The sequence below is a fragment of the Condylostylus longicornis genome, unplaced genomic scaffold (assembly GCF_029603195.1).
Source record: "Condylostylus longicornis isolate FDR11 unplaced genomic scaffold, ASM2960319v2 ptg000048l, whole genome shotgun sequence".
Lineage (NCBI taxonomy): Eukaryota > Metazoa > Arthropoda > Insecta > Diptera > Dolichopodidae > Condylostylus > Condylostylus longicornis.
In genome coordinates, this window is record NW_026578017.1 from 787,386 (window position 1) to 814,286 (window position 26,901).

The 26,901-nt window shown below is 22.0% G+C and overlaps 1 protein-coding gene across 4 annotated transcripts in view; it reads right to left on the bottom strand.

Moving 5' to 3' along the window:
- Positions 1-1,720: 1,720 nt before the first annotated feature.
- Positions 1,721-26,901, bottom strand: part of LOC129611049 (longitudinals lacking protein, isoforms A/B/D/L) — a 115,886-nt gene continuing 90,705 nt past the window's right edge. The window contains exons 6-7 of one of the 4 annotated variants that reach the window (XM_055523964.1): positions 10,031-10,135; positions 8,071-9,648 (exon numbers count right to left, since the gene is read on the bottom strand). In XM_055523964.1, the coding sequence (XP_055379939.1) occupies positions 8,237-9,648; positions 10,031-10,135 (1,517 nt within the window). In that variant the 3' untranslated portion in view covers positions 8,071-8,236. Of the gene's footprint in view, positions 3,173-8,070; positions 9,649-10,030; positions 10,136-16,540; positions 18,095-24,294; positions 24,455-24,824; positions 25,834-26,901 lie in introns of those variants that run through there. The other 3 variants (XM_055523966.1, XM_055523968.1, XM_055523967.1) reach the window with 3 other exon arrangements.

Here is a 26,901-nt window from a genome sequence, read left to right on the forward strand (position 1 = left end):
TGTTTAAGTATATTAGCATATTCTTTCATTTCGTAATAATATTACTTATTCCGTGAAAAAATTTTGTCAAGTTGATTCGAAAGATAATTGTAACAGCATTAGACGCAGCTTTTAGAATTATTTTTGAATTTCTCAAAATAAAGGGAGAGAGAAGATTAATCATAATTTAAATTATTTAATAAAATTTGTTTTAAAAAATTTGTTTTACAAAAATTTTCCCAATCAGTATACATTACATAACAAAAACAAAAATAAACGGAAAACTAAAAATAAAAGTACTTATTTTAATTATAAATTTTAGAAAACAAACATACATATATATAGATAAATATATGGATAATATTACGATACAAATGTTATAATTTTACGAATATGAAAATAATAACTTTTATACATATTTTCTCTTTTAGATTTAAAAAACACTTAATAACTGGATAATAATTTTATTCAAATATTATATATATTTCAATATTTTTTTAACGGTTACCCTAACATTTTGACTAAATAAATATATATAAATTGGGTTTACTCATTAATTATTTTTACCCTAGTTTCAAATTATTTAAATTTACTTTATATTTTCATTTTATGACTAGCTAACAGTCTATGTATAGATTTAAAAAAAAGAATATATTTGAATATTCAATTAAATAAACAATACGATATCACCATCTATTTCGACAAAAACTTCGGTAGCAATGTCTCCTACAAAAAAAAAAAAAAAAAAAAAAAAACAGAAAATTAACAATATTTTTTTTTATTTTTTTTTTTAACCAACGAAAAAAAATCTACTATCCTTACCATATCACATAACTAGTTTTGTTTTAGTTTTTTTTTAATTTGCTTACTTTTTTTTCTTGTATTACCCTTTCTTAGATTGATATTATGTGTCATTTTATAATTTGGATGAAATAAACGAATTAAAAATCCTTGGAGAATTAGTTAATATTTTATTATCACATCCTTGTTTTTTTATTTTTTCCTATGCTATGTAAAGACACAATTTTTATTTGTTTTTTCCATATTCTTGATTTTTTCTCTATAGAATCCATGTCTTTCTACTTATGAATTAACAGAGATATATCTAATATATCTTATTTTTTTTTGCGATAGATATCATCCTAGTGCTATCACTTTCTTATTAAATATATTTACTCTGTTTTGTTCTTTTCTTTCTCATTATTAAATTTAAAACTTACTTTATTGTTTTTTTTTTCTTGAAAATTATTTTGCACATATTTTTACATTATAATTTCTACTTTGTTAATTTTTGTTAAGAAACTTCTTTTTATTTCTACTTTATTATTATTTTTTGCTTTTTTATCATTAGTATTAAATTTAAAATTATGTTATTGCACATCAATTAGTTCTTTGTTTTTAAATTCTACATTAATACATACATTTCTTTTGAATGTACTATGACCTTTTGAATTATATCCTGTTTGCTATTCTCTCAAGAAAAGATTATTGTGAATTGACTTTCTCATTTAAAAAAAAAAATATGAAAAACTGAAAAATTTTTCACGGGATAATGACACTTCGAAGAAAATCAAAATGAAAAAAGGGAGAAACAAAATTGAAAATAATTATTCAAGAATTTTAAAGTTTCTCAATAATTAATGAGTTCAATTCAGCTTGAAAACAAATGTTCATTTTTTTTAAACAAAACAAATTTTGGCACAAAAATTTGAGTGATAAAAATCGAATTTAAATCATGCCTAGTTTCCTTAATGAGAATGACAACGTAGCAATATAAAAAATTCTTTTGATAATATGCAAACAACACATATAGGATCTAACAGTTTTTTTTTTCATTTTTTTTTTCTTTTTTTGTTACATTTGTATTATATATTCTGCAGAAATTAAAATATTTTTCATTTATAAAAAAATAAAACTTCTGCAAATCATCAATTACGTACATATATCAACAATCATCGATGATTATGTGTACGCATATGCAAAACAAGATTATGTTTATGTTTTGACTTTTTGTGACATATTGGACATTCAAATTTTGGCTCAACACCGCATTCAAATCTTAAATGTCTATTTAAGCTATGTGGCCTTGCATATGTGTTACCACACTTTTTACAGGTGAAAGCTCCCCAACCACTGCCACCTCCCATTGAGGTACCTGGTTGAGGTATTAAACTTCCACTAGTATTTCCACTACAACCTGGCTCTCCACTTATTCCACTATTCTGTCCTATATTACTGCTAACGTTACCAGATAAAATAGGACTACATCTTGCGCCAGACATAATTGTAATTTCATTATTGCCAGCATTTGGTAAATTACCGCTACTTGTTCCAGTGGTGGCATAACTAATAGAACCGCTAGGTCCACTAGCACTTGTACCCCCCACAAATGGATGGAGTCGTTGTTGATCTTCCGTTTTAATCATTGTTGTTAAATCAAAAGGAAATTGTAAGGCTGAAAATGTTTTAAAAAGTTCATGTTGCTGCGGCTGCTGTTGCTGCTGTTGTTGTTGACTATGCAAACTGGGACTTATAAGTGATATTGAAGCTCCTGCAGACGGTGATAATGCTGCCCCAATCAACATACCACTACCAGTAGTAACTTGCGATACCGAACTGCTTTCTAGTGTATCTCCTGTACAAATTCTACGATCTGAGTCAATGGATCCATGCCGTACATGTTCTAAACTAGAAACTGGATGTTGCTGTTGTTGCTTTATGATGGGCGATTTTATTGGCTGTGAATGACTTAATTGTGATTGAAATGGTATATTTTTGTCTAAACAACTATCACCAACACTAGTGTTTGCAGTACCGCTGCGTAGCATTGATGATGATGCCACAGTACTTGTTAATCCTTGTATAGAATCAACCAAACCTTTTATTACTTGTAAGTTAAGTGGTTGAGGCATTGGTGATGAAGATGAAGATGTTTTATTACTATCACAGCTTTTTTGTTGTAGTCTATCATTTTTATTACCGTCACTCTCAAAATTTTCAATATCATTATCATCGTCACCATCATCATAATTATCATCATCACCATCATCGTGGTCATCATAATCAATGTCACATATTTTCCTTCTTTGCTTAGATCGATCTAAAAAATCACGTGAAGTTTCTGTTTGTTCCAGTTTCGGGTCAATACTCTCTTCTTCAACTAACTCATGGTCTGTAGTACGCTTCGAATATCCTTTAAATTAAAAAAAAAAATTAAAAAATTAATTGCACTGAAATTGTGTTTGCAAATTAAAAAAGATAAGTTAATTGTATTAAAATATTTTTATTTATCTTTCATTTAGTACTTTCGCCTTCTATATATATATACATATACAGGTGTAGAACAGTAAATTTCATTATATAAACTAATCACAGCGAAATTCAATAAAAAAACTTTTAAAATTGGATTCCTATCCCCAAAGTTTTACACAATTTTAATATTATTCAACTTATTTAAAAGTACATAAATATATGATTATAATACTTGTATTAAGACACAAAATTTGAAATAAAAGCGCAAAAATTATGTTATTTTATAAATTTTTCTGTAAAAAAATGCGATAAATTCAGAATATCAACAATGTTTTACTACCGGATAAACCTAATTGAAATCAATGTCGGGAGAACTATCAATGACAAAATATTTTATTTACAAATATTTTGAATAAATTAATCTCCCAATTTATATAAATTACCCAGACATCGGAATTGTAATAATACCGTATTGATACACAATTCTGCAATTGCAATTTACAAGGTAAATTCTACAATTCCGATTTCGGGATTATTCAAGCAATCAATAGAAAACAAATGAGCTACAGAAAAATGTATACAACTTAAAATTCTGAAACAAACACGTGCTAGATAGAAAATTAAGCAATTTGAGAAAGCGTAAACAATAATTATAATTTAACTAATAAAATTACCAAAAAAGAACTAAATGACAACTCACCGAGTCTATAATAATATTATCATTATTGATTTAATCTTTAAAAAAGCTTTTATTATACATTTGGAAAGGAATAAGGCAAAATCGATTTGTAAAATAAATTCAAAAGCAAAAAAAGATGTAACCTAATAAGGCTATAATATTTAAGACTAATAAAATATACAAATTTTAAGGCCATTTCCCAAATTATTAAATTATTTTCAGTAAAGTATAGCTTTTTTTATGAGATTTTTTATATAGTGTCATTTAATATAGAGTCTTAAGTTTTACGAAAAAATGTTTTAATAATATAAAAGCATCATATAAGTTTCAAATTACACTTAAGACGAAAGAATATTAAATATTTTGAAAAGCGTCCGTTTGAATTTATAAAATTACTTTGGACGAAGTATTTAAATTAAAACCAAAATTATATTTTTACATGCAAAACAATATTTTTAATAGCATTGAGCTTACTATTAATGGAACCATATATTAGTGGAATCAAACCAATACGAGTATAATGTAAGTCTATGTATATGCAACTAATATATTTTCAAAAATTTTTCATAAAATTTCAATTAAGACACTATTACACTTCGGTACAGAATTATAAGTAGGTACCTATTTTTAAGTTAAAAAAAAAAGTACACAAAGTTTCCAACTAAAGAGAAACAAGAAGAAGTACCTTAAGAACGATAACTTATCAAAATTTATACAAATTTAACGTACTTGAACAATATTTGTTTTTTTTCCAAAACGTGTTATATAAATGAATTAGTGCTTAAAGAACATATTTTTACTAGAAAAATTATTGAATTATTTTAATTTTTGAAAGCCTTAACATTTAAATATTATATATATATATATATATATATATATATATATATATATATATATACGTTTATATATGTATGTATATTCATATATACGTGTATATATTTATACATATATATATATATATATATATATATATATATGTGTACATATATGTGTATATATATGTATACATATACACAATATATATTTAAATAAACATAAATCTATTTAAATATAATAAAAAATACTTTATTTATAACATAATCATATTTTATATATATTTGTGACATAATCAGGTTTTGTAATAAATTACTATATAATTAGTAAATAAAGAAAACTACAATTGATAATATTTAAAAAAAATAGTTTCTTAATTATTGTTTTTATATTTAAAAAAAAACATATTGATATAATTATATATATTTTTTGTATATAAATAGATACACTTTAATTTAAATACATATATTATATAGATTTAAATCGTACTTATAAAATTCTCAATTAAAAGAAAATATTGAAATTAAAAATTTCTACCAATCTACAAAACTAAAATAATATTTATAATAAATTTTAATTGTCAATATAAAAATATAATAGATCAATTCAAATCAAGTAAATATTTATATGCATTCCTTTATAATCTAAATAATATTAATAAAAAAATATCGCAAATTTACTTTAAAAGTAAAAAGTATATTTGTTCCGAATTCCAAAAACTTCATAACTTAAATAAATTAATAACGACAATGTCTTTTTCAAATCTTAGCAAATGGTGATCCATATAAATTGATTATTCACCTAAAATGAAAAATATGTTAGTAAAAACAATTATAAATATAAATTTATATACATATATACAAAATATTTGTTGTTGTGATGTTCATTATTCATTTACAATGTACTTTAACAAGTTTGTTTGCATAGTTCAATATCTGATAAAATAATAAAAATTATGAAAATGATATTAAATGAGAAATTGGAATATAATAAAGCAAAAAAAAAAACTTTTATATTATGTTATAATTAGAAGAATTCTAAATGGAAAAAACTAAATTTAATAGGAATGAAATAATAACCCATCTTTGTTTTTTTATGCTTTTATTTAAAACGAGTATTTTAAATATTCATTTTATAATAAAATTTAATTATATTTATTGTTTTACTTTTTCTTAATTTTTTTAGTTTTTTATTTAATGCTCAATATATTGAACTTTAAATGCTGCTTGCTTAGAAAATTCAAATTATTATTAAATTACAATTTACATTTTCTTTTTGTTATGTTATAATAAAAAATAATACATACATAATATCAATTATGCTTTATAGATACATATGTAAATAAATAAAAAAAAATCGTTTGAATATCAAGCTTTATCTTCGATTTTTACGTGGATTTTTGTTTTGTATTGCACCAAAAAATAATTTATTGAAACATTAATACATGTTTTTAAATTATATACATATTCACTTTTGCTTTCAAATTTATTGTATTTTATTACTTTATTCGTCATAAAATCCATTGTTAAACCAAATGGTTTGATCTTCTTAATTTTTTTTTCCAATATTTTGTATAATATTTTAAGAAATCAATATTTAGCAACAATTTAGTGAAATGAAAAATATATCGATAAAAAATATTAATGCAATTACTGAAAAAACTTCTCAAATGCCACCATTTGAAGATATAATTAGTGCACTGGTTTGAACGGAAATAATTTTAAATTTGAAATACGAGTTATAAAAAATTGAATTTTGTTTTCGGTTTTCAAGATGATGTTTAAAACGTTTTATCAATTCAATATTAAGTATTAATTACATTTCTTCTGAACTACTTGCACAATCTAACTGGTAACTTGATTTTAAATTAAACCCTAAAAATTTTGAAAGTAATATTATAAGTGATTTGATTTAAAAGCAATCAATTTGATTTGGGTAAACTTTTACTTTTCCATTTAAACAGATTGCACATAAAATAGATATTATTTACTCATATTGTTCTTTAATTACAAATTCATAATTTCTATCAAATGGATTTTTGATGATATTGAATCAAAATTGCTTATTTTTAAAAGTATTTAGATTTTTCAATAGAAAAAAATTTTTAACGCTTATTTTTTATGAAATAAATTAAAAATTCGTACGAAACGATTAACTAAAATTGTCAAAAAAATAATAAATGTAAAATATTTTAGTTCAAAATAATAAAAAAAATATATTTTTAAATTACATTAACTTGAAGTAAAACTGTAGAAATTCCTATTAAATACACCAAAAACTTATAAATAAGAAATATGTAAATTTAAAATAAGTTAATATCATTTTTAAAATGGCAGGTTATTGTTAATAGTAACTCTTGATGAAACAATAACTCTTTTCGACTAGATTTAAATTAGAAAAATTATGGAATTTGTCTAAAGTAATTACTTCCTTTTTCATTCTTATATTCTAATTAAATTTAGCTTAATTTTAAATTAATACTCAGATTTAAAGTTGTATGAATTTATAAATTCAAAAAATATTAGTGATATTTTTTAATTAAATTTAGAGTAAAATTGCACACAAAACCATATAAATAGCTGACTAGATTAAAATCTACATATGCTGTTTTATTATACTCCTTTTAAAATTTCTCTTCCATACCGACATTTCCTTTAAGTTTTTATGTACATGTTGTTCGAAAGGTATGTTTAATAAATTGTATTTACCTCTTTACAAATTTGAGTTTATATTCTATATTTTTTTATTACTGTTGAATTTAAATTAAAATCTTAAAATCAGCTTATAAAATTTTCATTTTATTAATTTATTTTCAAATTTATTAATGTACTTGCATTTTTAAAATAAACTTTTATGAGGTTTAAGGCAATTTTAATGTCGTTTTCTTTATAAAGTTACTTTTTAACTAATTTTTATCTCCTAAATAAATAATATATTCCATTAAACTACATAAATTTAAAAAATTTGAAATAAACAATGAATTGAATTTATAATTAGTTTTAATTAAATTTTAACTTATTTCTTTTTGTTATGACTGCAATAGAATTGAAAATATTGTGTAATTCTGCCTCCTAAAAATCCTTACATCTCAAAACAAAAAAAAAATATAATTATGGTGCTTTCTATAACTATTTTAAAATCGAACATAAATTGATGAAGTTAATTTAAAATTAACCAAAACGATATAGCTGATGAATTTTAAGTATATATACATTATGTTTTTACTTTAAAAAAAAATTCATATTATTTTTATCTTCATAAATTGTATCAAATTTTTAATTTAACCTGTTTAACTTTGTGTTAAAAGAAAATATATTCTGAAAAACATAGGAATTTACATATATCAGAATATGTTTTATTATATTTTTATTATAATGATTATGATAATAACAAAATTTATGAGATAGGTATGTTCTCAATATCAAAGAAAAGGTGTATTAAAATATTATATTTTGGTTTTTGTCTGGTTAATTAAGGTTTTTATATATCTCATATAGATATATTCAAAGTTTTCTAAACTGTATTTGTAACTAAATCTTTTTCATTTATATGCACTGGTTGGTCTTTCTTAGTACAACCTTCTTTATCATCATCTTTACATTTTGTATTCATATGACGTTTTAAATTACTATGGACATTTGTACGATAACCGCACATTTTTTTACAGAAATATCTAGGCGGTTGGCCACATTCATTTTTTAAATGACATTTTAAACTATTTTTCCATTTATAATCTCTATTACAATTTTTGCATATCCATGGCTTTTCAACTTCAACACCTTTATAAATCATATCAGGGGAATGTTCTAAGCTTTCCTTACGTATTCTTTGATTTTGATATAAGATACGATATTTTTTATCATCAGGGCCAGTAATTGACGCCGGGGCAATTATACTACTTGTTGTAGAAACTACGTTTGTGTTATTGTTTGTCGATGACACTGTCGTGGTTGATGATGATGACAATAAATTATTATTGATTATTGGTGTAACTGATGGAGAATCCAATTGTTGTACCAAACGTATACTCGTTCCTTTTGGTATTATTTGGTTTGTTATACTGTCTTTTTTAGCTATAGTTGTATTTGGTAAAGTTGGTAAGATCGTCACTAATGTGGAAGATGTATTTCCAGCTAATATTGGTAAATCGTTATTGCTATTACTTAATTTTGTCGTTGCTGTTGTTAATGCAGCAGAGCTAAATATTTTTAATAATTGTTCGCTTGTATTTATTTTACTTTGTTGTGAGTTTTGTTTAATTGGTACTAATGTTGTTGTAGACTTTTTTATAGACGCTATAGATTGATTAGCAATTGCAGCTACAGCAGATGCGAGACCACCGTTCGTTACGGCAGACGAGATAATAGTTTGTGAGTTTTGGTCCTGCGTTTGTATTGTAGTTGGTAAATGAATTGGCTGATTAATTATTGGTATATTATCATAATCTTCATCTAAATTTTCTATTTTAACTGGTTGAAATGCCCAAGACACGGGACTGGACAGTTTAATGTCATAATTAAATTCAGAAGGTGTTGAGCCATCAAACTCCTCACTGCCACTTTCTTCATCATCTTCGTCAAAATCGCATGAAAAATCACTTAAATTGTTTAATAGCAATGATGCTGCGGGACTAGGTGAATTGCGTTCTATTTTTATTACAATATCTGTTTCATTTGAATCGTTTGTAACAGCTATTTCTTCGTCATTATTAGTTAAAATTGTTGAATTTGGTATCAACTTTGGTAAAGCTATGTTGTCCACATTATTATTTTTATTATTGATTTCATTTTCACTATTAGTGTTATTATTATTGTTTTTGACAGTATTGTTGTTGTTATTGTTAGTAATATTTACCAAATCTGAAGTGGTGTTAGTTATATTAGTTTCAATTTTTGAAATTTTTGAAATGTTAGTTTCATTAACAACTGTATAGCAGGGTATAATATTTTTAATTTTATTTTAATTATAGTATATTCCAGTAATTAATTTATTTGTTAGCGTGAAAAGAAAGAAAATTATTGTAATATTAGTGGGTAGAAACTGATTAAAAATTATGTTTTTGTATATTAAATAATTTTTGAAAAAGCAAAATAAATTTTTTGAAAAAGAATGTTCATATTATATAATATACACATAAACTAAGTGATTAATATTTTTTTTATTTTGCCACATTTATTATTACGAAGTTTTTGAGAAAAATAATCAGATAAGAGAAAAAAAAAACAAATGAAATAAAAAACAAAAATAATTAGCTAAATTACTTCTTATTTATTATGTTAAAGAATATTTTAAAATAAAAAAAATTACTTGAATCAGATTTCAAATTTTGTATACTTGCAACCATATTTTTATCTGCCAACATTAACCAATTGCGAACTCTAATTCTTGCTGGATTTTTTGTATCCTTGGAACCTGTAATTAAATTTCGAAAATATTTGAATTAGTTCACATATTTTTTATATTTATTTTTAATTCATTAGATAACATTTTGTTTTTTTTTTTTTATTTTTTTCGTTAAATTTAATTAAACTCATACAAGTCTTGATATTAATTTCTTATGTCTTAAGTTTTTTATTTTTTACTGAAGTTTTATATGTATCTTGAAAAATAAATATTTTTATAAAATTTAGAAAATTTCTCGTTTCAATTCTAAAAATAATAATTTTGAATTAAAAAATAAGTTACTTAAAATAAGTCTAACAAGTCTTAAGGTGAAGTCTAAAAATATATCGCTAAAAAATAAAATTTAATACTTACACGAACTCAAAAATTCATGAAATGAAAAATATAAATTCAAAAATATAAATTCATACACAAAATTAGTTTTATAAGCACACAAAACTATAAAAGCCACAAAACTATAAAATAAAAATTTAAAAAGTAAATATTTGGAATTAAAAAATGTTTAAATTATTTTAAAATATAATATAACAAAATTTAGAATAAAAGACTGATTTTTTTGTTTAAAAAATAATTGTATAATTTTTTTTTCTTTTTAATCTGTTCTTTATATTTTACACTTATATGATATAAATTTCTAATTTATTAAAACTTTAATTCGTTTAATACAAAAGAAATTATTTTAACATATAAAAATATTATAAAAAAACATCTTATAAAAATAGTATTTTAATGATTAAAACATTTTACAAATTTTTATATAGAATGTGTATATTTAAAAAAAAAAAGAACTTTACAAAGTTGGAATGATCTGTTTTGTATCTTGAATCTTAAAAGTTACTTTTGTTTTTAACAGTTTTTACAAAATTATATGCATTTCAAGTAAAAGATTTTACGGCTTTCTTCAATACCTGAAAATTGAAATAATAGTATATAATGTACACATACAAATATATATGAATATACTTAAAATGTAAGAGATATGCAAGTTTTTTCGAAAAAAAAAGAAAATTATAATTTGAATCATACATCTTAACGAGCTTAAACTATAAATTTTTAAAAAGTTTATATAAGGTAAATGCAAAAAAAATGTAAACGATACAATATTATATGATAATTAAAATAGAAAATATTAGAAATTTTTGAGTAAATTTTATTGCTTGATTTAACAACATTGCATACTTTGAAACTTAATAAAAAAAGGAAAGAATTACATACAATAAAAATTATATAATTTTACTTCATATTTATCCGATCATTTAATAATATTAACAATTATAGTAGTAATAATAATGCTGAGTATTTAATTTTTGTTTTACGTTTTTATTTCCATTTAAAGTTTTTCGCTTTAATTCTATAACTTGTTTAAATTTATTTTTCATTTTTACGGGTCAATAGCTATATACATTTATATGCAAAATATAATAAATTTTATATATTTGATATACAAAAAATATCAATAATTTGCCATAGCGAAATTTATTAATACAAGTATATGTTGTAAAAATCGCATATTCACGCTAAATTGACATAAATTTTGGGGTTTGGTTAAAAATTTCATTAAGAATAAAAGTATAATTGAAATGTTTAACAAGTGACTTTTATCAATTTAATATATTGCTTACGAATATATATACATATATAAAAAAAATAAGTAAAAGAATTTAACGATATATATATATATTTTATATTTTTTAGTTAATGTTACATAATATGAAAATATATGCCAATACCATTATTATTTCATTAATTTTAAAATTTATTTTTTTTCGTGTAACCGAATTTTATGTGTATTTTTTTTTTTAATTTTAAACAAATATAAAGTTTATATAAGTCAATTTTGAGCAGAATCAGTATACCCCACACCAAATATTCATATTAACGAATTTTAATTATTTTCACAATATTAATATCCAAAAACAATTAAAAAAATATGGTATTGAAACCCTTATTTTTGTTTTCCTAATAATTTAGAATTTTTTTTTTTTTGAAATCTTAACTAAGAGGCCGTTGAGATAACTTTTTCTAAGAATATCTATAATTTATCTAAAATATTATAACTTTTATAGTTTTTTCAAGTAACTTAAACTTTAAATTACAAAATTTAAAATATATAAATTTTTTTAAATAACATCTTTTAATTTTAAATAACCAAAAAAATTTTTTTCTTTATTCTTGTTAATTTCAAAATTTTTTTATAAATAAAAACATAAATGATATGAGTTTGTTTAATTGATTGTTTAATATGAAACGATTTCTAATTGTAAAAACAATTGATTTAATACACTTTGTCAGTTAAAAAAAAGATATTGTTTTAAAAAAAAAGTATAAAACATTCCAATATTTAAAATTGAAATATTAGAATGTTAAAATTCTCAACGGGAAATCTTATATTATCTAATAATATTATTATCAATTTAACTCTACTTCACTTTGTATGAATAAATTCAATTCTTTCTCAAATAGATATTAAAAACTTAAGTTTAAGAAAATTTTATTTTATTTTATTTTAACAAAAAAAAGCTTATATTTTAGAGAAGATTTGAAAAATCGCATTTTAGAATATAAAAAATATTAATATATTTAATCAAATTAAACAGCGGAAGTATTCATAATGCTTATATTCCTACATACAATTATTAGTAAAAAAAAAGATTAAAAATATATCAAAAAAATTTTAAAATTTCAACTTTCATAAAGCTAAATATAATATGGAATGTTATTATTTGTTGGAAAATTGTCTTATTTTTTCATATTTTTATAAATACAAATATTTTTTTTTGTCAAACAGAAATAATATTTTTGTTGTTTTTTTTTAACAGTTTCAATTACTCGTTTTTCTTTTCTTAATTTATATAATATATAATTTTTTTTAGTTTTTTTTTAATTATCAAATGGTTGACGTTTTCCTTATATCATTTTTCATAATTAATTTATCAATAAACAATGTACTTATTTTGGTTAAAATATATCTTCAAAAATTACGAATTAAGAAAAAAAATTGTACGTATTTTATTTCAAAAATAGCGAGATAATAAACAATATTTAAAAGTTTTATTATAGGAAATATACTACTCATTATAATTAAAATATTTAAAAAAAAATTAAACGTTTATTTTTATTTATATAATTACTACCAAAATTTAATTTGGCACAACGATGATTTGAAAACTAATAATAAAGTATCTAAAAACGTTTTAAAATTTAACAATTTTATGCAAACAAGACAGAAACTCAAAATTATTTTAAAGATTAAATTTTTTTAAATATATATTTTGTAAAATGCATTATACCAACAAAAATAAAAAATGATTTATATTAAATGAATTTTATATCTTCTAGTCAATTTCTTGTACTAAAAAAATCTCAATACAAGAGCAATATTCATTTTTGACATTTTATATGAAAAAACAACAACATGGTATAAAGGGATTTAGAACTGCACAATTGTACGAAGTAACACTTGTATTTATCTAAATTAAACATAATTTAATAAACAACGTGTAAAAAATGTGTACAAATATGAAAAAATTCAAAAATGTTTTTAATTTAACTTACTTAATCGATCTATTAGATCTCGATTTTAAATAAAAATGTAACTATTACACCATCAAAATAAATGTATACTGTGAATTAAAAACTGACTTGTTAAAAAATAATTGAAATAATTAATTTTCATGACCTAGTTAATACAATACACACATAAAATATACATAAGGTTGTTGGCGAACTTAATTAAGAAACAAATGAAATTAAAATATTTTTTATTAACATGTATTGTAAAAACTCTTCATGATTCATATTTAACATTAGTTCTATAACCTATTTATATTATATTTTATGTTAATATCTTTGAGCAACATTGGTATCTATTTGAACCAAGATCTTATTGACAAAAATAAAAAGACCTCGGATATTACTTGTGGTAAATAATAATATTAAAATAAGGAGTTAAATCCAAAACTGCAATTTTAAAATATTTAAAATTAAATAAAAAGAAAATGGAAAAATATGTAAATAGTTACTCTCATTTTGAAAGTGATGTTTTTATGGCCATTTTATTCATTATATAATATGTATTATATAATTATATAATATGTGCAATTATTATATTATTATTATATTATATAATTTTTATGTATTATTATGTGTGTATTTTAATAACAAATTTTTTAGACTGCTTATATTTAATATGAATAATTTGTTTTTACTATTTCATTAATAACTATTTATTTACTTCTTTATGAATATAATGTAAATAGTAACTGAAATTTTCTTAATTAATGTCTTATTTGTTTTTTTTTTCCCTTTATATTGTGACATAAAAACTTCTTTTTTGTATTTTTTTTAATAATAATTATTAAAAAAGAATTATTTTATTTTGTATCTTAATTTCTAATACCTTAAAAATAAATAGTTATTTATTCGATGTACTTATAGTATTTTCAACCGGAAAGCCTAAAAAAAATTGCTTTTTTAACCAAATCGATTTTCTCCAAATTTTTTGAATTTATCGCACATAAAAATATTTTAGATTTAAATAAACATTTTTGTATTACAAAAAGTTTGTTTGAAATTAAAAAATATAATTGTTTTTATTCTGTTTAGATATTTTCAAAATCTATATAAAATGTGAATAAATTTAGAAAAAATTATTGATCTTTATTTTACTTATTTATTATTTCTTTTTATATATTAATTTTACAATGGAAAATTTTAAATACCCTAAAATTAACTAAAAAATGTTCATAAATGAGGTAATACCATGACTTTTCTTTCTATTCTCTTAAAAACTAACTATTAAAACTACATTAAAAATGCAATGAAAATAAAAAAATAAAAATTAAATAAAGTTATTCTAAGGTATAAAAACAATAACAATATAATAATTTTTTGACTTGAAAAATGTTTTTGTTTTTTCATCGTGATGCATAGAAAAGCTTTATTATTTCTTTTTTAGATCAAAAAATTCCGATTGTAAACTTGAGAGGAAATACACTGTCCATTTTTTAATTAATTTTGTTCTGCATAAAAAATAAGTAAAAATTTTTTATAAGTAATTAAATAATATATATAAAATTTAGGAAATGATGTATTGAACATAAATACATATTTTTGCTGAAATATTTTGGAAATATATTGTCGGGAAGAAAATTTAAGCTTATTAACTTAAAAAAAAATAGCAATTTACACTTATGTATATAAAATCTTATGATACATCTGTTATCTAATATGCATTTATTTTGTAATATAATCTGCGTTAATATATATAATATTAAGATTTGGCATAAACTTTTTGCAAATAAATTCTTGGGGATATTAATAAAAAGAAATTGGTTTTCTAAATGGCATCCCTAAAATCTTTAACCCCTTGAAATGAAATAACTCCTAGAAGAGGACAGTGAAAATTATAATATAATAATTTAACATTAAATTGTAAATTAAAGAAAAAATCGCCATTTGCAGAAATATCAATATTTTTGAAAAATATTTGAAGCACTTTTATTTATTCTTTTTTTTAAAATCCTCAAGTTTATACTTAGACATTTTATTTTTGAATAATAAAAAGATGATATATAGTTTCTTCTTTGCAAATAACAAATACGATTTGAATACCACCAAAGAAAATTTTTTGTTTGGAATTTTAAATACAAAAGTAGAAATAAAAATAAACTGTGCCAATAAATTTTGCTTTTCCAAATACAAAAATAAAAAAAAATTACTTGTTTTTATTTATTCAAATTAAGTAAGTTCTTTTCCGTTCTAGAAAAGTTTTTCACCGTCATTACTTGATCAATATAATTATTTCTTTTTCTAAATAAAATATGGATACAGTTTGTGTAGCTTTTAAACAGTTTGAATTAATAATTAAATTTATTAAAAAAATAAATTTGGCGTATTTTAAAAACATATTATATTACGATAAATTATTAAATTTATCGATATCAAAATTAAAACGGAAAGGAAAAAATTATTGTTGTTTACAATAACTCCATTTTTTTTTTAATTTAAGCAATTAAACGCTAAAATCTCGGTTTTTTTTTAATTAATTATATCACTTTCTCAAAATTAGTCAAAAAGAAATCAGGGTACATTACAAATTTGTATACCATTATTAATAAAAAAAATGAACTAATTTTCCAAAAATGGCATATATATATACAAAAATGGGTAGAAAATTTCGTACCTTATATTACAAATAATAATAATAAAAAAATATTATTTAAAAAAATATACTAACACTTAAAAATGTTTTACAATTATTTTGGCACAATTAAATAACACAAATTATTTTCAAATTACTTTCTGAGAAATATAAAATTATGTATTTCAGTATACATACTCTTATTATATATTTTTATTTTTTTTTTTAATATTTGTTTTTAATTTTATTTTTTAATGCCCTGTGGTAAGTTTATAAAATAAAAATTCCATTTATACATAATTGGGAAAGTTCTATGATATTAGGAATGTTTAGTTCTTATATTGTAAAGGAATTCATTAATGTTTTTATTAATATTCTAAACTTTTCATCAATCGAATTTCAAAAGTTTTATATCAAATATATTGTATCCTTGCCATTCAGTTTATTACATTTGACTTTGTGGTTTTTGTTATTAGCGAATAAAATAAGTAAAATAGTATAAAAATTTCGCCCACACATATGTCATATTTTTGCATTATAAGTTTATCTTTAAAATTTAAATAAATTTTAAAAATTACTGAAATTTGCAGCTGAAGCTGCTGCAACAGCAGCTTCTATCGCTTCTTCTTTAACCTTATAATCTAAATTACTAAATTTTTCTTTATGCATACGCTCCATATGACGACCAATATGCATTTTTTGTTTGGCACGATAAACACAAAATGGACATTGAAACTGTGGTTCTTTACCACATTCCCATTTTTGATGGTTTCGTAAAGATGATTTTAATTTGTATACACGGCCGCACTCAGGACAAGGATGACCACCTTCACCTGAATAGTTACCGTTATTATTTGAACCAGAATTAAGACTGTTATTACCCGAATTAACACTTAAATTTGCCGCCGCTGCTGCCGATAAACTAGAACTTAATGCATTAAACAAACTTAAGCGAACTAGACCTGAAGTTGCTTGTTGCTGTTCCGAATTATTAACATTCAAAGAATTTGAATTACTATTATTAAATTTTTCCAAAGCTAAAGGTTTATAATCACAGTCAATATCAATACCACCAGTATCATTGTTATTTTTTTTATTGTCTTTATCATTTTTATCTATATTATTTTTATTATTATTACTGTTATTATTATTGTTGTTATTGTTTTTGTTATCATCATTATTATTAATATTATTATTATTGTTATTATTATTATTATTATTATTGTTATTATTATTATTAATATTATCATTACTATTATCATTATTGTTATTGTTATTACTTTTGTTATTATTATTATTATTATTATTATTATTATTATTGTTACTATTATTATTATAACCAGTATTATTTATATTTGCGTGTGCATTTACAATTAATGATGTTGTCGTATCTGCATTGATATTAGCAGATTTGCTAGATCTTAATTCGCGTTCAGATTTCTGCTGTCTACTTTGTGTTTCTGAATCACGATTATTTTTATTATGTTCCTTGTCTTGGCTTTGTTTTTCAAGTTCAACATTGGTACGCTCACTGCGAGTAACGCGCTCACCCCGATTGTTTGTAGTAATAATACCACCACCAGGTGTACTAGATCCGTTTGGTGGAGAAAATAATAACGCTGGTGACTTCCTTTCGTGCACGGATGACGCAGCTGAAGAAGAAGAATTTTGTTCAGATGTATTTTGTTGTCCCCACTTTAAAGACAAGTCGGTAGGAAATAGTGAATGTGGACCTTCACGTAATTGCGTTACTAAAGGCATTGCTAAGCGTGCATTCCATTCATTCCATGTTAAACCAGCTATCCTTGTTATACTCAAGTCTTCAGCTACTTTAATTAATTGTTTTATTCGTGACATACAAATTTGTGATTTATATGAATAATTTTAATCAAAATTCGATTTTTCAAATACATGTATGGCGACGAATATTATGTTGAAATTTTTTAGATGTTCATGAAAGGTGGTTTATTAATTTGGTGATGAATTTGGGTCAAATAATATAAAGAAAAAAAAAGAAACAAAAAAGAAATTGGATAAAATTTTGAATAAATTAAAATTAAAAACGAAAAAGCTACAAAATAAATAAAAAAATTGAATATTTACTCTAAAGGGTACACAATTTTTGACGGAAAAATAAAATATTGCATTAAGTACAAGCATATTTTTTATAAGAAATACAAGTATATTTTTTATAAGAAAATAATAACATAGCAAAAAATTAATTTATCTTTTTCAAGTAGTATATTTCTACAATATTATACTTGTATATTCTACATCTAATTAATACATCTATATAATAACTTAAGCAAATGCGATGAACTTATTTTAATCAATTTTGTTTAAGACCATTTAATCACCATTCTCTTAATAACAGAGTCTTTTAAAAAATAATTTAAATAATTAATCAATTTAAAAAAGTTATAATACCATATAAATAGCAAAAGTATGCTGATTTTAATAGTATTAATCAAAGAAAAAAATTAAACTAATTACTTTAGGCAAAAATCAATGGCTCTTAAATAATATTAAACAACATTTAACAGCGTTAGTCAAATGAAGAGTTTTAATTTATAAATATTGTATGAAATTTCATGATAAAAAAAGCATTATAAAATTTCAAAATAGTTTTACCAAATCAAATTTGAAATAGAAAAATAAAAATACAATGAATGCCAAATTTTTATTTTTATTCTCATATTTTTTTTTATATAAAAAAATTTTTAAAATACATACATATACGTGAGACTTTAGACAATATAATATGTATTTTCGAAAATTATGAATTTTACTGTTTTTTACGTTATGTGAATATTATTGATTTGCAATATCCATATATATATATATATCCAAAAAAGTGATATCATTTTTAACTGTGGTTAAAATATAACCAGATGAACAAAACTAAATTTTTATTTATAATAGTTAAATTGAACGTAGTAGTTTATGCAAAAAAATTTAAATAAAAAAGTTATGAAAAATGAAAAAAACTTCTGTAAATAAAATTTAATAATATTTTACAAAAAAAAATTAAAAACCCTAATAAAAAAATTACTGAATTGTAAAACTCAATACGCAAGGTTTTTATTATTTCATTCTTTCTTCCATTTCCTTTTTTTGTTTAAGTTTTTATCATAAATTTTGTGTTTTAGAATTTAAATGCGTATTCTTTCTTATTTTTCCATTTTCCAAGTGTTTTTGTTTTGGCACTTCCACAATAATTTTGTTCCTAAAAAAAAATAGGTTAGAATAAAATACTTAAACCATTCAACGTTTCTTCTTAATGAATATAATTAATGAACAGTAAAATTTTCAATATACAACCAAAAATTATTTCGTATTGCACAAATTAATAAAATTCAATATAAAAAAGAGCTTACATGTTATTGTTATTGAAAAAAGCTTAATAAAGTTACTTACTCCTGCTACTATAGTGCTAGTAAATGAATAAAATGCTGCTGAATCATTTGCTCTATTATAACCTAAAAATAAAAATACATGTTAGTATAAGAATTTAAAATAAAATTACATTTCCAAGCACTAAAAAAAAGATATTCATTTCATTCATTATTTTTAAACTTCTTTAAAAAAATAAAAATGTACCAATGTGAGGCTTTAAATAAAGAAAATGGAAAATTGATAAGCAGACAAGTCAAGATTTAGATAAAATTTGGGGAAAAAATAAAACAACACTTTTGACTTATATTTTTTTTAATAATAATTTTTCTCTGTGTGTATGAATAAAACTCATTTCGTTACAATATTAATATTTATTTTTCATTTTTCAATATAACATTTTTATTAATTTTCCTTTGATAAAAATAAAATCCCTTAAATTTTAATGTTATCATAATTATATTCTTTTATATATATATTTATATAAATATGTACACATATGCATATGCATATACATATATAATATATATATAAATATATACATATATATATATATATATATATACATAAATATATATTATATATATATGTAATTAATCATTATATGAAAAATCGTTTAATATATAATATTTTTTATATATTATGAGTTATATATAAAAAATCTTATTGTAAATACTTTTTAATTTTTACAAATTCAAAAAGATGTGAAAACCTTGAAGTGTGCAATTGAAACACAAAAAACTTTTAACTGAATTTTTTTTCTGACTTCTTTAATAAAAAACAATTTGAAAGTTTTTGTATCAGCTAAAATTTAATTCTAAAATATAAAATATACACATAGATGCATTTACGATTTTTTGTTTTTTTGTACATGCGTATCAAAGTAATTTAAATTTTCATATAGATTTATTTTACTTCATTTTATCGCGTTTAACTAAAATCTATATTTTTACTAAATTATTAAGTAGACAATTTCATTTATTTGTCTAATTTTGATCTTTTTTTTACTCTTTATACTCAAATGCATAATTTTTTAAATACATAATTTAAATTAAATTAACAATATTTCCTGCGATATCATATGATACTATTTAAATTTTTGTGTGCTAAATTGATGACAATATTACCTCTTATTATTTTTCTTTAAAATTTTTTTTTACAGTTTTATGAAAAGCATTTTAATGAATATTAACTGATATTTATTGTTTATACTTTAAAAGTAAGTACATTCTTTCTTTAAATACTTTTTTAACAAAAACTAATTCATATATATAAATGTTTCATATTGAAAAAAAGTTAATTTGAATTAAAAATAAATGATCAATTTGACTTTTCGAATTATAAACCCAAGGCATATTATTACGTTTCATTCGTTTCATTACATTTTTAGAATATTAAGCGAAGACGTCAAATTTAGAGAAAGAAGTAACTAGGACACTAGGTCAATTAAATTATAGTTCATAAAGTAAGAGTTAAAAGTAAAAATCATAAGCATAGTTCATAAAGTAAAAGCATGTGTAATTTCTATCGGTTACTTAAAATTTTAAATGAAACTTCTAATAAAAAAAGGTTAAAATGCACGTTTGGGTTTTGAAATTTAAATTTTACCAAAAATTGCAAGTTCTCGAAATATTAATATATAGATAATTGGATACGATATTAAAACGTAAGCAAGCACAATAATTAAACAATTTGTTTAACCGGATACATAAATTTAAAATCGAGTTAAATTACAAAAATTAAGCTTATAATTTTATATATATAAAAAACCATAACAATATAAACTTTGAATACTGGTAATGCACTACCAATGCAAACTTTCGTTATGAACATGATTTTGTAAATTAATCAATCTTAACTCTTTTTTAAATTCAAAACAAAATCCCAATTTGTTTCTGATGTTGCATATCTATATAACTTCAATTATAAATTATTTTTCACATTAGCTTTAATTTTCCAAAACTAATTTTCCAAAAACTAATATTGTGAGCATATCTGGTATTCATTTACTTTTTTGTTTTTTTTTTTTTTATAAATTTTTTTATCTGGCTTCGATTTTTTCCTTTGAAATCAATTTTTTTACAATGTATATTTATACTAATAACTATTATTTTTCAATAATTCAAAAAATATTTATTTTTGAAAATTTCAGATAAGAAATTTAACTTAGGCTATTAAAAAATATTTTAAAATTAAGAAATTATTTTAAAATAAAATCTTGACAATATAAAACAATTATGTTTTAATTATTTGTAACAGACAATGAGTTGGAATAGAGATAAAAATGGTTCTTTGGAAACTTTATTTTCTAGAATAAAAAAAATTCAATACTTTTTAAAAATCATAACAAAATATATTAGTACTTTTATGCAAAAAATTAAAATCAATTGAACATCATTAATTCGTTTAATTTAATTCATAGACATTTACAGATTTTAAATAAATTCCTTGCTGGAATGTCATTAAATTTGGTAAAACACAATTTAACTAACGCGTTGAAGTTCATACAAACATACGAGTATTTAAATTAAGTAAATTAATTAGAAAGAAGTCAAATTTTTCGTATTCCAACGTTGTTATCAAATATAAAAAGAAAATATTTCTTTTCATAATAATAAGTATATTCGACTACAAGCTAAGATTTATGAAGTTAACTTAAAAAAACATAACATAATTCTATCTTGCTTATATTGAATTACTGTCAATTAAAATGACAAAACGATGAATAATAATAGATATAATGATATAGATAAATATTGTTAATAAAAAAGTAATAATAAAATTAAACTAAAAAATGTAATACAAAAACAAAAAAAAAATAATTTCAAAAAAAACTAAAATTAAGAATCGAAAACAACTACTAAACAAATTTTATATTTTTCTTTAACAAAAAAAAATCAAAATTATAAAAACAAAAATAATATTATGTATAAAATTAATTAACTTTTATTTCAAATGTTTTGAAAAATTCATTGTATTTATTTAGATCGATATACCTAATTATAATATTTAAAGTTATCTCAGAAGTGTTAAAATGTGATTTAAATAAACCAAAACGGATTCCACACTTGTTTTCCTTTTCAAAATAATTTTAATCATTTATTAAACAATTTCAGTTTAAATACTATACATACACACATGCAGAATGTTTTTTTTGAATTGTTCTTGAAGTAATATAGCTTCAAATCAAACGATTAAAAAAAAAATTATTTTGAAATGAAACAAAATAGCAAGGATTATTAAATTATGAAAGTGCAGTGCGACGAACATAATTTTTTTTTATATTTTCTTATACTGCAAATTTTATTCTAACGAGAGAAAATAAATAATAGGAGATTAATAGTTATAATTACATATGAATGAAAATTATTATTTAATGTACACAAGTTTTAATAAAATGTCATACAAAATTTAGAGATTTTCATTAAATCAATTTTACAAAACATAAAAAAATTGAACCTGCAATCACGAAAAATTTATAAGCACTTAATTGCTATTCTCTTTTATATTTGAAAAAATTTCCTCTTGTTCAACGAAAAATTAATAATTGTTAACCATAAATTCTCAACGTAATGTGTAAAATTCTGCTAATAATGTAATAATAATTATGATATTTTATTTTATACCAATTATTTATTTGAAATGAAAAACAAAGTCTGTAATTGGCTTTAAAAAAAATAAATTAATAAATTTCATTTTTATTATTAATAGCCCCGTTATTCAATATTTTGAATGCTGTTCATTGGTCTTTTAATATAATGCAAACATAAATAAATATTATGTTACAATTTATTACATGAAAATGAATTGTAACATATGTACGTATATATACGCATACATAGAATATAAGCATAATAATAAATAAAAATAAACGTTATGCAGGGTGTTTCGTCTAAGGTGGCAAATAATTTTACGGATGATTCTGTGATCAGTTTCCAACAAAAATTGTATGACATATGCATTTTTCGCATGTTTTTTCAACACATTTAACACGTTTTACTGGAAAAACTATGACAGATAAGGGAAAATATTATATGGGTTAACTTTTAGATCTCATCGTAGCGCATCGAAAAAAATAAAAATATTAACAGAAATTTTCGAGAAATTTCGAGTTTTGTAAAAAATTAAAAAAAAAACAAAATTTTAACTTTGACGAGCTGAATCTCGAAAACTCTGGCTCAAATCAATCTGTAAGACCAAAAATAAAAAACAATCAATCACCTGTAAGACACGCTGGTAATCATAATTCTATGTTGAATGTCTTATATCAGCAACCTCCCCCACACACATACAACTTTTTGCTGAAAATTAATCAAAGAATCATTCCTGAAATTATTTGCCACCTTATGCCAAACACCCTGTATATGTATATAAAATATTTCTTATAAATATAAATTGCATAAATATTACTACATATTTATGTATTAATATTTAAGTATACATATATGTAAATAATTAATGTGTAAATATATATATACATATATAAATATATATATATATAAATGTATATTTACATATATATATATATATATATGGGTATATTCATATACAAGTATATATATATATATATATATATATACTTGTATATATATATATATATATATATATATATATATATATATATATAAGTACATATATATATGCATATTTTATTGCATAACAAATTTAGTAAATCAACTTTTCTTTACTTATTATCAAGAAACATTAAAAATATAACTAATTATTAACTAAAAACAAAATAAAATTTTAATTAATAATAAAAAAAAAACAAATTACTTTAACATTGTTACACCCTGAAAAAAAAAAATATATTAATTTGCAATTTTCTTAAAAATTTTGATATACAATATTTAAAATAAGATTTGAAAATTGATTTTTTTCAACAAAATTACTATAAATTCATGGAATTGTTTCATTTTTTTTTAGCATATATTTTTTTTCTAACATATACTCGTATAGATATTACAAGATTGTAGTAAAAGGAATAAAATGAACATGTGTTACTATCTGAATTAAAATGACGCTCATCAAATGAGTCGAATCTGTATTTCACGTTTTTTAAGTAGGTCCTAATTAAGTAAGAAATAAATTTAACTAAATACCGACATTTTCACGTAAATATATAAATTAGTTGCAAAAGTTAACAAAAAAAAATTTGCTTACGATTTACGCCCACGTATACTTTCTAATTGTGGTTTCTCTGGATGATGTTTGCGGACATGAACGCCCAAATTTCCCCGCTGTTTAGCCTTGTAAGTGCAGTACGGACAAGGATGACATGGCTCTTTTCCACCACATTCTACATTTTCATGTCGCCTTAAAGTTGATTTCCAACGATATTTTTTACCACAATGACGACAAACATACAATTTTTCATTATCTTCACTTTGCGTCAATGATGAATCACTTAGAGATAATTCATAAGTCGTCGTAGTAGTCGTTGTTGTATGCTGTTGTTGCTGTTGTTGAGGTTGCTGTATTTGCATTTGTTGTTGTGCTTGATGTTGTTGAATTTGATGTTGTGTGGTCACTTGCTGCTGATGTTGCTGTGACGGTTGTGTTTGTTTTATTGGAGTTGTTGTTAATATTGTATAACTTTTAGTTATTGTTGTTTCTTGACCAGAACCACTATTACGATCGTGTTGTATTATTTCATGTGATGGTGAATCAGTTACTTGTTGAACTTGTTGTACTGCTTGTGCCGTCTGTATATGGTGTTCACTAATCTCTGTTGGGGCATACCCAATACCAATTTTAGTACCATCAGGTAATTCAATGTCATCGATCTCGGCATATTTAACTAAATCAGATATTATGGATGCCTGAGGTGTATTCAAATCAGTTATTTCCGCTATTTCAAATTTTTTTTCGCCAGCCATAACCGTTGTCGTTGTTGGACCAATTTCTTGTTTTGGGGATATTGTAGCCAACAATTGTACAGTACCGTCTGCATCTTGTATTGGACTTGTTGAATATTTTCCACGATATTTAATACGTGAACCCAAATTTTTTTGTTGAATGTTCACCTCACGTATTCCTAATATTGTATTAAGTGTTTGTGAATTTGTGGTCACAATATTCGTATGATGCTCTTGTAAATGCTGCGGCGGAATAATTGCTGTTGTCGCAATAGCAGATGTTGTTGGTTGAATTTTTTTTAAGTTGATTAATTCTATATTTATGAAGAAAAATTAGTTAGAAAAATTAATATTATTTAGATGTAGTAACATTATGTATATATAATACGTTTTTATAAAATATACTATAAATATAAATCTCCAAATTCAAAACAATAGAAAAATAAATTCTACCTTCTAAAATAATTTGTGTTGTAAATATTGTAGTTTTGATCAAAGAACTCATTCAACAAATTAAATTATTTAGTTAAGTATTTCTTTCGTTTTAATTAAATTCACTTATGGACTACTAATAACGAAAATTTAAAATTATAAACATATTTTTAACACTAAACCTACCAGAGCGAATATGTAAATGAAGAAAATGAATAGAGGAAATCAATAATTTAATCGAGCTATGTTCTGAGATAGATGAAGAAGAAAATTCTGATACTGAGGGTAGTATATATGACCTATTAGATAGTCTGGACTCTGATCAACTTGACACGGATAATGATGAAAAGAACATTGTTAACACGAGTGGTTTACAAAAAAGAATGAGATTTTTATCTAGTTCCGAAGACGTAGAATAGTATGAAGGGAAAGATCAGAATTTTGAAACTGCAATTGATGGAACAGTTTAGCAAAAAATTAAAGAAGTTTCTGAACCTGGAACACCCCTACTTCATACTATTTTCAAAGAAATGTCAGGGCCAACGGGATATGCGAAGCACAATATTATGAAGGGTAAGGTAAGTACTGCATTTACGTTGATACTTGACCTGCGCATTATGAGTCATATAAAATTGTGCACGGAAATAGAAGCACATCGATCGAGTTTTAGGGTCCGAGATTTACAGGAACAAGATAAAGAAACAAAAAGTATGGAGAGAACTTCAACAAAATCCACTACAATTTCTGAAACACGAAGGACATGTCAAATTGGATATGGTAAAAAAAATGAAACCATAAACAGCTGTTTGAAATATAAAAATATGTTTGTGAAAAATGTTTACAGAAGAGTCCTTTCATCAGTAAGAAGTGCGGCAATAAATAACAAATTTGAAAGACAAAATCAATATAAATTACTGAAGAACTTATATAATATAATTTTTTACTTTCTA